Consider the following 12,253-nt stretch of genomic DNA (forward strand, 5'->3'; position numbering starts at 1 on the left):
AGTAAAGCCACTGCTACCAATTGGACTGAATTCTGCTGCTAATAATTTTGTTAGGTAACAAGTAATCATGTATTTTTATAGATTTTATAAATTATGGATTTTATAATTTTAGATTTTATAATTATAGATTTTATAGATCTGTATTTTATAATTATAAGTTCTATATAAAGTTTTCCTTGGGAGAGAAATTAGAAGAGTCTGATTAATTTTATTATATAAAGAGTCATTAAATTCTCTGAAGCTTCCAAGTTCAGAACACAGCCTTATTTATCAAAAATTTCCAGCCTCTATTAAGTGTGGGTCCCTCTGTCTATATTCTGGGAATATAATGGTGAGCCCAGAGAGGCATACTTTTTGACATCATAGAATTTTTAATTAATGAGAATAATAAATCAGAATAGATTTGCCTCCATAGATAAGATCCAAAATTAAAGTTTAAACAAGTTAGAAACTTATTTCTCTCTTCTGTAATATCCAGAGTGGTTCCATTGTGTTAGGGCCTAGGCTAGTTCTACCTTGGCTATTCCTAAAGTGTTGTGCTATTCACATTCTCCTAAATTCTGTAGTCTAGTTAGTAGAAAATGGGAGATGGGAAGGGCATCCTGCCTTTAAGAGTATAACTTAGAAATGGAGTGTGTTCCTTCCTTTCACATTGCGTTGGCTACCTTTAATCACATGGCCACAATTTGCTTTAAAGGCTCTGGGAAATATAGTCTTTATTCTGGATGGCCTCTTATCTCGATACAAATAGGATTTTATTTCTGCAGAAAAAGGAAAGGCCATATATACTAGGAGATACCCTCTGTAATATAGATAAAACATGTCAAAATGACATGGATTGTATAAAACTGATAGAGATATGGGGGAATTTGACATAGATGGGGAGAATGAGGTTTTTTTTTAAACCAAGAAAGTTAGAATTTATTAAAGATGTAAGTAAACTCAGAGACAATGAGAGGGGGTGGTATATTCTAATAATACAAAAATGTCACTAAATACAATGAATTCCAAGACTAGAGGTAGCTTAACTGGCTAGCAAACACTTTTTGCTAATCTCAAGGTAGCTGCACGTTGCAAATAGGAAGACTCATGCAAGGGATGGGTGACTTGTCTGGAGGCGGCACTAGCAGTACTTTGAAGCAGTTGCATGTACCAGGGACTGTGATAAGTCTTTAGTCTCATTTTCTCTAAATGTTAGGTGGTACTGTTTTTCCCATTTATCAGCTGAGGAATGGATGCTTTAGATTTAAACTGAATCAGAGAGCTGGTAAATGGCAAAGGCAGAACTCAAGCCTGGCTCTACATGACTCTGAATCTTGGGCATCTACCCATGAACCTTCTGTCTGCTGCCAGTGTCAGCAGATCTTGTCTGGGATCTTCGCGGTGGATATGGACCTGATAGGAAAAAGAGATTTTCTTATAGTTACAGCAAAACAGTACTATTAATGACTTTAATTAATAGAAAATATTTAGAGGGGTGCTTAAGAAGGAATATTTCATTATGATTTTGAAGGGGGTTAATACATGAATTATTTGTCTTCTAGAAGGCTTCTTTAATCTTAAACATCTAATGTTATGAAATTTAAAATACAAATGTAATTTAAAAATAAAACCCATTTTAATGTATGAGTGAATTGGGAAGATTATTAGATTGTGAATAGAGTTTTTAGTTTTGGTGAGGATTGCTTTTTGTTAAACTTTCTTGTATCAAGATATTTGATTATTTTCTCATAGAAAAATTAAAAGCTCAAGCCATAAATTATTTCCATTTCATGTGTGTTGACAGCATGTTTGTAAAGCACTTCAGGAGTTGTACAGTGTTCACTGTTCAGCTGAAGATGTTTTCAACCTAGATTCTAGCACTGAGGAAAAATTTAGTCGCCATTTGATATTTCAGCTCCATGATGTGGCCTTTAAAGATAACATTCATGTTGGTAAGTTCACTGCCTTTCCAAAAGTCATGGAGTTACATTAAAATCTATACTCATATCTTCCTGTCTTATTCGCATTTTGTTAATACTTATCGGATTTTATGGCTGCTCATCTATCCTAAAAAGTGAAGTGTAGTTTTTCACATTTTCAGGATTTACCTCTAGCTTTCCACTTATCTTTGTTTCAGGAAGGTTAATCTGCTCGTTAGTGCCTCTTATCATAGTTATTGGGGTAGCTATCAGTGTCCCAGTACTGGTTTCTGTTCCAGCAGGATTCATTTATGTTTTCTGGATCATTTCTTAAGAAGCCTTTTCATTTCAAGTCTTATCTATGATGCCTCATATCTGGATTTCTGACCTTGCTAAGTCCTTGAATTACTTGTAGCTTTGGGGCTTTGGTTCTCAGGTCACATTTTTTAAAAAGCTTGCTTCCAGGTGTCAATGGCTCACACCTGTAGTCTTCGCTACTCAGGACGCTGACCTGAGGATCCCAGTTCAAAGCCAGGCTGGGCATGAAAGTCTGTGACACTCTTTATCTCCAGTTAACCACCAAAAAGCTGGAAATAACACTGTGGCTCAAAATGGTAGAGCACTAGCCTTAAGCCCAAAAGCTCAAGGACAGCACCCAAGGCCCCTAAACCAAGTCCTAGGACTGGCAACAACAACAAAAAGTCCAGACAGAATTTTGGATGAATAACATGTCTAAGCCTGCTGGTGTTACTAGAATATTTGTCTCAGGACTAGGCATGTAGAGTCATAAGCCCAGGTATCAAATGAAGCCAGCCCAGAGGGGAAACAAACAGACAAAATATGAACAGCCAAAGCAAGATTTCAGTTCATGTAACAGGCAACCTATTTTGGAGTTACAGGTATCTTAGTTTCACAAATATCTAGAGTAAAAGGTGTGACACAGTCATGCAAGGACTGGCAGGAAAGTCAGTGCTGGATGAGGGTAATGCTAGGTCACTGTCATGTAATGTGCTACATAGATCATCTTATTTCCTTGTTTTTGGATTGCTTAGCTGGACATTCCCTCTCTGACTTTTCCTCTCATGCCTTAAGTAACTAATAATTGTAGCATAATTAGGCCTACAGACTCACTAACCTTGTGTCTTCATTCTATCTTTCCCCTTAGCTCCCTCCACAGGCACATCCTCCCTAATTCCTGAGCCTTTGCAGTTTGAGTGTCTGCTATCCAGACACTTCCAGTTCACCTGACCTTTTATTAAGACTCAGTGTCACATCTTTAGCCTGATGATTTAGGTTTATGTTCTGGGTAGAAGACAATATCCAGTGCTCACTGTGTCCAAGAACTTACCACTTCCTGAGTAGTTTCCTGTTTTCTTTGTCTTCTTTTAATGTTTCATTATAGCAGGGGCAGTTTCTTATTCATGGTTTTAATTCCAGAGCTTAGTACTAGTACTTAGTATTAGTACTAATAATACCATTTTAAAAATTAATATAACAAGAAAATGATATCACAGCACTAATAAATAAAAGAAGTCATTTAATACATATATGCTAAAAGGATGCATGTTAAGTTGAGTGAGAAAGCAGAGCAAGGTCTGAGGTCTTTTTTTTTATTCTTATTTTGTCCTCCATAATGTGCTCTGTGATTACTGGTCACAAGGCTACAATCCGTAGCTCCAGATGAAGAAGAGAATCAACACTTGATAGGTAAATAGCAGTCTCTGCATAGATACCTACTGAAAGCAGATGACGTTCAGTCTGGGCTTTGGGTAAAACTCCATCATGTAGACAAAAATGGCCTATATGGTCAGAGAGAACAACTTAAACAGGAACATGGAAACAGGAGTTTATGCTAATTGTGGAGCAGTGAGTAGTCCAGAGGAGCTAATGTTAGACACTCAGCCCTCATAAATGGGATGTCATCTAAGGCTTTTCTTCTAAAATCATAAGTGGCTAGAATCAGATACCAGGTAACCCAAACTTTCCCTGTAGTTCACTTCCCTCGGTGTATCTGATGACATTTCAAGTTCCATTCTCAGTCTTTCAGAGATGGGAGTTAGGTTAAAAGTAAGAATCATAGAATTGATCTGTAAAATACATCTGTCAAATTATCTGACTTTTCTAGGATCAATCAGTTCTTTTGACTTAGCCCATGAGAGTCCCTGTCTAGTGAGAGGAGGTGATGAGGTTAGAGAATGGAAGGAGACTGGGGTAGTTTGCTGAGAGCCAGTGTGTTAGGATGCATGCTGGCTGACAGGCCTCATGTCCTACTCATGTTGACTCCCACCAAGGCTCAGGTTTGCCACCTCAGCACTACATCACAGCTTGCCTCTTTTATTGCCCAGGGTCAAGTAGATAGGATTTTGGGTTTCTAGTACATTAATTACATCAGTTAATGCTTATGAAGTTTTCTTATCTTTTAAGATATTTTGATGTCTTGTCACTCAGTGTTTATCTCCTCACTCAAGCAATAATCATGTTTGTATTACAAGGATCAAATGGTTTTGCCTTCATTTTTATGTTTAGTGTATGTATGTAGGTAGGTAGCTATGTCACTTTTCTGAGACAGGTGCTATGTAGCCCAAATTAGCTTCAAACTCATAATCTTCTTGCCTCTGTCTCCCTAGTGCTGGGATTATAGAATGTATCACCGGAGCTGGCACATATTTAGTGCTTTTTAAGCAATTGAAATTGACCATGGTGGTACACACCTATAATACTAGCACTTAGGAGGCAGGAAGATTATGTGTTCGAGGCCAAATGGGGCTACATAGCAAGAACGTTTATTATTTGTTTATGTATCTGTGTATTTATTAATGTGTTCATATATTTATGTATGTATGTAGGTAGGTATGTATTCATTCATTCACCAGTCCTGGGATTTGGACTCAGAGCCTGAGCACTGTCCCTGGCTTCTTTTTGCTCAAGGCTAGCACTCTACCACTTGAGCCACAGTGCCACTTCTGGCCTTTTCTGTTTATGTGGTGCTGAGGAATCGAACCCAGGGCTTCATGCATGCTAGGCATGCACTCTACCACTGAGCCACATTCACAGCCCCTGTTTATTTATTTATTTATTTATTTTTTTGGCCAGTCCTGGGCCTTGGACTCAGGGCCTGAGCACTGTCCCTGGCTTCTTCCCGCTCAAGGCTAGCACTCTGCCACTTGAGCCACAGCGCCGCTTCTGGCCGTTTTCTGTATATGTAGTGCTGGGGAATTGAACCTAGGGCCTCGTGTATCCGAGGCAGGCACTCTTGCCACTAGGCTATATCCCCAGCCCCTATTTTTTCTTAAAGACAAGAAATTACATTTGTCTTTGAATAGGAAAGTAATTGAATCTTATTTAAATGAAGATTTTTTAATAGAGTATGTATATGTTGTCATTTAAGGCTTCCAGCATGTCTGGCAAATAATGTGATAAGTAAACCTAGTCTATTAAACTGGAGAGATTCAGGAAAGTTTTTCTTACATTATTTTAAGAATTTCCAGATCAATAAGCTCTTCATGGTACTGATAAAACCACTGCTATTCAGAATGCATAGGGTAAATGTAAGTACAAAATGGATCTAATTGCTTTCGCTTGGACTTCAGGTCTGAGGCCACAGTTCATCTGTGACCAGCTTGAGGAAGAGATAGGATTGACAGTGACCTGGGAGCTGTGGGAGTCAGGAAGTCTTAGGGCATCTGGTGGGAGGTAAAGGGGTGAGAATGAGCTGGTGGGAACCTGCCCACACCCTGACTCCAGGATGGTGTGTCAGAGACTCTCAGTATTCTGTCCATCCTTCTAGCAGCAAGTTTCCCCATGCATTCTGTCATTGCTTAATCACTATTCAACTTTGTATTAAAAAAGGGGTGCTTTTTAGTGACAGCATGTTAGGCTCAAGCCCATGTTAATAACATAGGAATGATTCAAATACACAGCTTGTATGCCAGTGGGAATTGAAAGTAAAAGATTGCCTAAAAGAAAGAAAGGGAGTAACAGAAGAGACATACCATAGTTTGTAGGAACAACTCAGTTTTAAAACCAGTAATCAAAAACGAACAAGCCTTACTGGGTAAAACTGCTGAGAATGGATTTTGCCTAGATTTTAAGTTATAGTTCATCAAAAAGAGTTAGATTATAATCATTGTGCCTGTTTTCCCTTAGGTAATTTTGTGAGAAAAATTTTGCAGCCTGCTCTTCACTTACTTGCCAAAGACGATGGGATTCCAGAGACATTGGACCATGAATGTTTCCAATTTTCTGAAGCACCATTAAAACAAGGAATTTCCTTTAACAAAGTGTCTGCAGATGAGGATAAAGAAGAGGGCTGGACACTGAATTCAGAGAAACTTGAGAAGTTGGGGCCACCTAAGCAAAGTGATCCTGATCTTTCATTTTTGATTGTGAAGAATCACATGGGAGAAAAGCATCTTTTTGTGGATCTAGGTAAATAACTTTGAGTGCTGTCTTTTAGACTGGCGTGCGTGCGTGTGTGTGTGTGTGTGTGTGTGTGTGTGTGTGTGTGTGTGTGTACTGGGGATTGTACTCAGGGCCCTAAGCTCTCACTAGACTAATTCTGATCAAAACTGGTACTCTGCCACTCAAGCCACACCTCTACTTCCATCATTTTGCTGGTTAACTGGAGACAAAAGTCTTTCTGATTTATCTTCCCAAGCTGGTTTTGAACCTCAGCCATAGCCTCATATGGAGCCAGGGTTATAGGCATATCCGCTAGCATCCAGTCAGTGGAGGCCAGTCAGTGCCTACTTGTCACTGTGCTTAGTCAATACACTCAGGTACTAGGAATGGACTGGGTTTCTATTCAGAGACTATAGGGCTAGAATGGAAGTCCCAGGCTGGCTTAAGCTGCAAAAAGGAATGCTTGTGGCTGGCTGTGCCCTAAATGGCCAGAGGATTTTTCTGCCAACATTGTTGTGACAGGGGACAATTGGACTGGCACCCTTTTAATTAATTACAGCAATTTCGAACACTAAAAATGGTACTCTTGTGGCAGCTTAAGGGTGCGCATTCTGTCAACTGAAGAGTTATGTGATAGTGCTCACCTGGTTAGTGGTAGAGGTTCATTGTGTCAGCTTTCTTACTGCTGACTTCTTTCCAGCTAGCTGTGCTGGATTCTGACCTGAACAATCAAGAACCAGAATTAAGAAGTATCACTGGATAAGAGCAGCATGCTGGTTTGGATCTGAACGGTGTGCGAGTTAGGAGTAGGAGAGTATCCTTCCACGTGCTAAGTTTGCCTGATTAGCAGAATATTGGCTGCAGGTCAGATGAGCCCACAGTAAGCTAGGGAAAATATGTAACAGGAAGTTGATTTATGAACAGCAGCATTAGGCAATAAATGTGCTCCACCCCAGTATGGACACCTCAAACAGAACACTATTTCATGACAGTTCTGGCCTTCAAAGTGAGATTCCTGGACAGCAAGGAAATTTTCCTTATTGTCATCAAAGAAATATTTCAACATGGTACCCAGGTATATCAACTTACCAAAAGAGGATGGGAGAATCTTATCTATCTATCTATCTATCTATTTATCTATCTATCTATCTATCTATCTGTGATACTAAGGGTACACTTCTCCTCCTGTGTGTGCCTGAGCTTCCATCAACCTACTGTGTGCTACTTCTTGTTACTGGGGTCACAGGTGTGCAAACCAGTTCAGCTTTTCTGTGGAGGTGGTGTTTCTCATGCTTTTCTGCCTGGGCTGGCCTAGCACCAAGATCCTTCCAATTTCAGCCTCCCACCTCTGTGCATACCACTGTTCCCAGCTATGGCTAGAGAAAGAGTCTAATAGTTCTTTCTGGTTGGCTTCAAACCTTGACCCTCTTTTCTCAGTCTCCCATTGGCGTGAGCCAGTGGCTCCAGACTAGTAATCATTTCTTCAGTCTCCTTTACAAATCTCAGAGATTCAGTTGTACATGTAAAAAAAAATTAAGGAAAAAAATGTTTTTTGTCTGAGACTCAAACTTGGTATCTGATGGTATCTTTTGCTCATTGGCTGGTGCTCTGTGACCTAAGCCATGGCTTCAACCCCTTGAAGAACAATTATTGAAGTATAACAGTGTAGAAAAAGATGTAATTTGTGAACGAATTACTACAGAATTGTCACTGTTACTATTCTACTGCAGACAAGTCTCCTCCGTGTCCTTCCCAGGCAGCAACCTCCTCCTCGGAGTACAACAACTCAGTTTCTTTACCCTCACAGAGAAAAGCAGCCCTCACAGCCAGGAGCCACTTGGTTCTGTCAGCCAAGCCTAGGTCTTGTCAGATCTGATCTGGCTTCCAACCTCAGCCTTGTTTGACTTTCCTATTTGTTTTCAATTGGAGTTTCCCTAAAATCATTGAATTTGCTATTTCTAGGTATGATGTCCTTCCAGGTTAGCTTCCATTTATTTTAGTTGTTTCTCATGGAAATTCTATACAAAAACAGCTACAGCAAACAAGTATTCATTTGTTAAATCTGATTTTTGGTGTAGGAGTGTATACAAGAAACAGAAACTTTCGACTGTATAAATCATCAAAAATAGGCAAGTGTGTGGTTTTGGAGGTTGCTGAAGACAACAGATTTTTTCCTAAACAGCCAAAAAATGTTTCCAAAGAAAACCAGTATTTCCTCTCTTCCTTGGTCAGCAATGTCAGGTATGTATACCAGAATTAAATCATAACACATTCATGAGTATTTGTTAGAGTAAAGGGTATTGGGTATTGCTAAATTGTGAAATATATAAATCATCTTTTCCATTAACTGAAAAATAATACTAAGAGCTATTTTATTTATGTTTTTGGCCAGTCCTGGGGTTTGAACTCGTGGCCTGGGCATTGTCTCTGAGCTCATTTTACTGAAGGCTAGCACTCTACCACTTGAATCACAGCACCACTTCTGGCATTTTCTGTTTATGTGGTGCTGAGGATTTGAACCTTGGGCTTCATGCATGCTAGTTAAGCACTGTACCACTAAGCCACATTCCCAGCCCACGAGCTATTTTTAGCTTATATATACTTTCCAGAGTTTCTAAAATCATTACCACTTCTATAAAAAAGAAAATAATACTGTATTCAATCCCTAGTACTGGCCCCCCAAACCAAAACATTTTTTTCATGGCTTAGCTCATATGGTTGTTACATGTTTCTTCTTATATAATGAATATTTGCCAAGCTAATCATTTTCCAGTATTTAACGGTAAATAAAACTTTCAATGCCTTATACTTTCGTATTGTAGAGACATACTTAATTATCAGCTCTGTTGTTGCATATCTCGATTCCTATGTTTTAGTCAGATTTAAAAAGTATGAAAGTCTTCATTTATTTCTTTTTTCTTGGATTGCAGTTTTGTCAGCTCAAAACAGACTAAGTTGTCTTTAATTTGCTATGATAATTTTCCCTTTGTCTTCCTCAAATACTCAAGGAAAAGAATACCATACAATCAATTTTAAGGATAAACATTATAATACATTGATGTGGGAATGTCATATGCGAGTAGACCTTTTTCATGTATCTCTAGTTTCTGTATTCCTTTAATAACATAACTCAAATGCAAGGTTAAAGCTTTTGTTTCATCTTTTTCATTATTGTTTTGGTATATATATGTATAAATATTTTTTGAAAAAGGGTCTTACAGTGTAGGTCAGGTTGTTCTTGAACTAGGAATCCTCCTGCATGGTGGAATTACAGGTGTGCATCACCACATCCATTTAGTTTTCTTTCTTCTAAAGGGAAAATAATGACACTTATCCTACAGAGCTGTTCAGGGTATAAAGTTAAAATGTTCACATCAAGCATTTACAGAAGTGGCCAGAACATGGTATCTGTCCAGAAATGTTAGATGCTGGTGCTGCAGCGCCTGCAGTCCAGGCAGTAGTCGGTAGTTGTAGGAGGGGTCTGTGGCTCCTGGTGAAGTTTCAGGATTAATTTTCCAGCAGTGGAGGAGTCTTCTACTGAGTAAAAATATCTTCACTTGTGTTTCTTGTATCCAAGTAAATGCCAGATATTCAGTTAACTGTAATCACTTTTCCCTGGTTCTTTTCTTCCTCTTCTTCATGTCTCCCTATGAACCATATTTGTAAAGTTATTACAATAGACATTTCAAAGGCTCTATGCTTTGAGAACTAGAATTATATTTCCCATTGTTTCAGCCATTCTACAGTCCTTCAATTCCTTTTGTAGGTGAGGAAAGTATTTGAAACAATCATCAACCTTATTTTAAAAAGTTTATTTTCTCTATTTGAAATGTCCTACTCTTTCTTCTGTTTGTTTTTTAAATACAGTAGGGTAAATCCTTTTGTGGGTGACTAAGTATAAAAATGGAACTACATGGAATTGAGTTTCTTCTCTATTCACATGCCATTTTAATTCTAATGCTATTTTGTGTCTTTTACATATTTTCTTCAGATTCTCAGATACTTTAAGAATTCTTACATGTGATACATCCCAGAACAAAGAAAAGAGAAGTGGATATTTTAATAGTACCAGCACTTCAGGTAATTTTAAGAAAATAATTTCCTATTAAACTTTAAGGATATAAAGTCTGTTTTGCATTTAAACTCTAAACTTCAAATAACCCGATATGATGATCATTTAAAACTGCTTCTAGGTTTCTACCCCAAATGGAAACTGTAAGAAAAAAAATGATGTTTATTAAATTATTCATTAATTTTCGATTTATGGTATTTAAAACTTACAAAAGTAGATGCAGCAGTTACTCTCTAGACACTATGTTGAAAATGAACTTTAAAATTGTGCAGAGTGGGGCTGGGGATATGGCCTAGTGGCAAGAGTGCCTGCCTCGGATACACGAGGTCCTAGGTTCGATTCCCCAGCACCACATATACAGAAAACGGCCAGAAGCGGCGCTGTGGCTCAAGTGGCAGAGTGCTAGCCTTGAGCAGGAAGAAGCCAGGGACAGTGCTCAGGCCCTGAGTCCAAGGCCCAGGACTGGCAAAAAAAAAAAAATAAATAAATAAAATAAATAAATAAAATTGTTCAGAGTGAAGAAGGAGTGGCTGTCCGAAAAGAATGTACTCATTACCTGACATGTAACTGTAACCCCTCTGTACATCACCTTTTCACCTTTATGATAACAAATTAAAAAAGACAAAAGTAATTCACATTGTTTATATAAAATTGTGTATCTAAAACTGCACATTCTTTCACCTTTCTTTCTAGTCAGAAACGTAACCATTCCAGTAGTTTCCTATTTAGTCCACTGACCTTTTCCTGAATTCTAATGTACAGGGAGCTCATTTGTTTAACGGTTGCAGATCATGGAAGGCTTCATTGTAATTTACTCATTACTGTATGTAAAAACTAAGATTTCTTACATAATTTTCCAGTAAACATTTTCATTCATATATTTTGGTATGTCATTGTAATACTGAAAAATTGAATACAAACCTATATATACAACACAAATTAGTTTCATACGGTGAAAATATTCTGGATCCAGAATTGTTAATTTAGATTAGTAAAGCCTATATGATGTGGGTGACATCCATATGGTATTAAGACAAAAGTAGGATTTAAAATTATATGGGGCTGGGGATATAACTGAGAGGTAGAGTACTTGCCCAGCCTGTGTGAAACCAACAGATAGATCTGTAGCAGGGCCAACAACACATAGGGATCACAAACTTACTAAAATGTGGCTAGCATTTTCTTTTTTAATATTATTATCTTTAAGAAGTCATACAAAGGGATTCAATTCAACATGTCAGTTTAGGTCTTCCCTCCTGCTATCTCATCTACCAAAACTTCACTCATCCTCTCAAGTTACCTGGATCCATTTTCTTACACTCACCATTCTTCTCTCCATTCATGTTGGCTGACATATTCTTACATTCTTTTTTCTGGTTGCTTAAGATTATTTCTAGAAAATGCTTTGGAATATTAAGATTTCTACATTCTCAGAATTTCACCAGTATGTCTATGTCTGTATGTGTGGCTTTTTATAAGAGAGACAGACTTACAAGAAAAGCAGATTTTCTGTCTAAAAAAGTTAAATGAGATTATAAATGGATTATTGTAGATTATGACAGTAGATTCTTATAAAATAAAATGAAAATGTGAATGCCCTCTAGCTAATGACCACAAGAAACACAGCCATAATGGGTAAACTGAGTGGATTAGGTTTGGTGTGATGGAGAGCACTCGGTGTCTTATAAAAAGAGTATGAGAAAGGACTTAGAGGCTCTGAGCCTGAATTAGGTTAAAGAGGAATATACAGGAAGTATGGGTTAGTTCTGAATTGAGTGTTGCCAGGGAAATCTCTGCAGTTGATGGTCTTAGTGAATTGAATGTGGAAGGAAGGTAGACTAGAGGGACACTAACACCATAATTAGTAAAGCAGGAACAG

General features: G+C 38.0%; 1 protein-coding gene across 2 annotated transcripts in view; it reads left to right on the plus strand.

The window, feature by feature from the left end:
- Positions 1 to 12,253, plus strand: part of Primpol (primase and DNA directed polymerase) — a 42,545-nt gene that overhangs the window by 24,205 nt on the left and 6,087 nt on the right. For both annotated transcript variants that reach the window (XM_048330498.1, XM_048330497.1), the window contains 4 exons: positions 1,787 to 1,934; positions 6,048 to 6,329; positions 8,381 to 8,543; positions 10,294 to 10,382. In XM_048330498.1, coding sequence (XP_048186455.1) covers positions 1,787 to 1,934; positions 6,048 to 6,329; positions 8,381 to 8,543; positions 10,294 to 10,382 — 682 coding nt within the window. The remainder of the gene's footprint in view (positions 1 to 1,786; positions 1,935 to 6,047; positions 6,330 to 8,380; positions 8,544 to 10,293; positions 10,383 to 12,253) is intronic.

This window comes from Perognathus longimembris, chromosome 21 (genome assembly GCF_023159225.1).
Source record: "Perognathus longimembris pacificus isolate PPM17 chromosome 21, ASM2315922v1, whole genome shotgun sequence".
Lineage (NCBI taxonomy): Eukaryota > Metazoa > Chordata > Mammalia > Rodentia > Heteromyidae > Perognathus > Perognathus longimembris.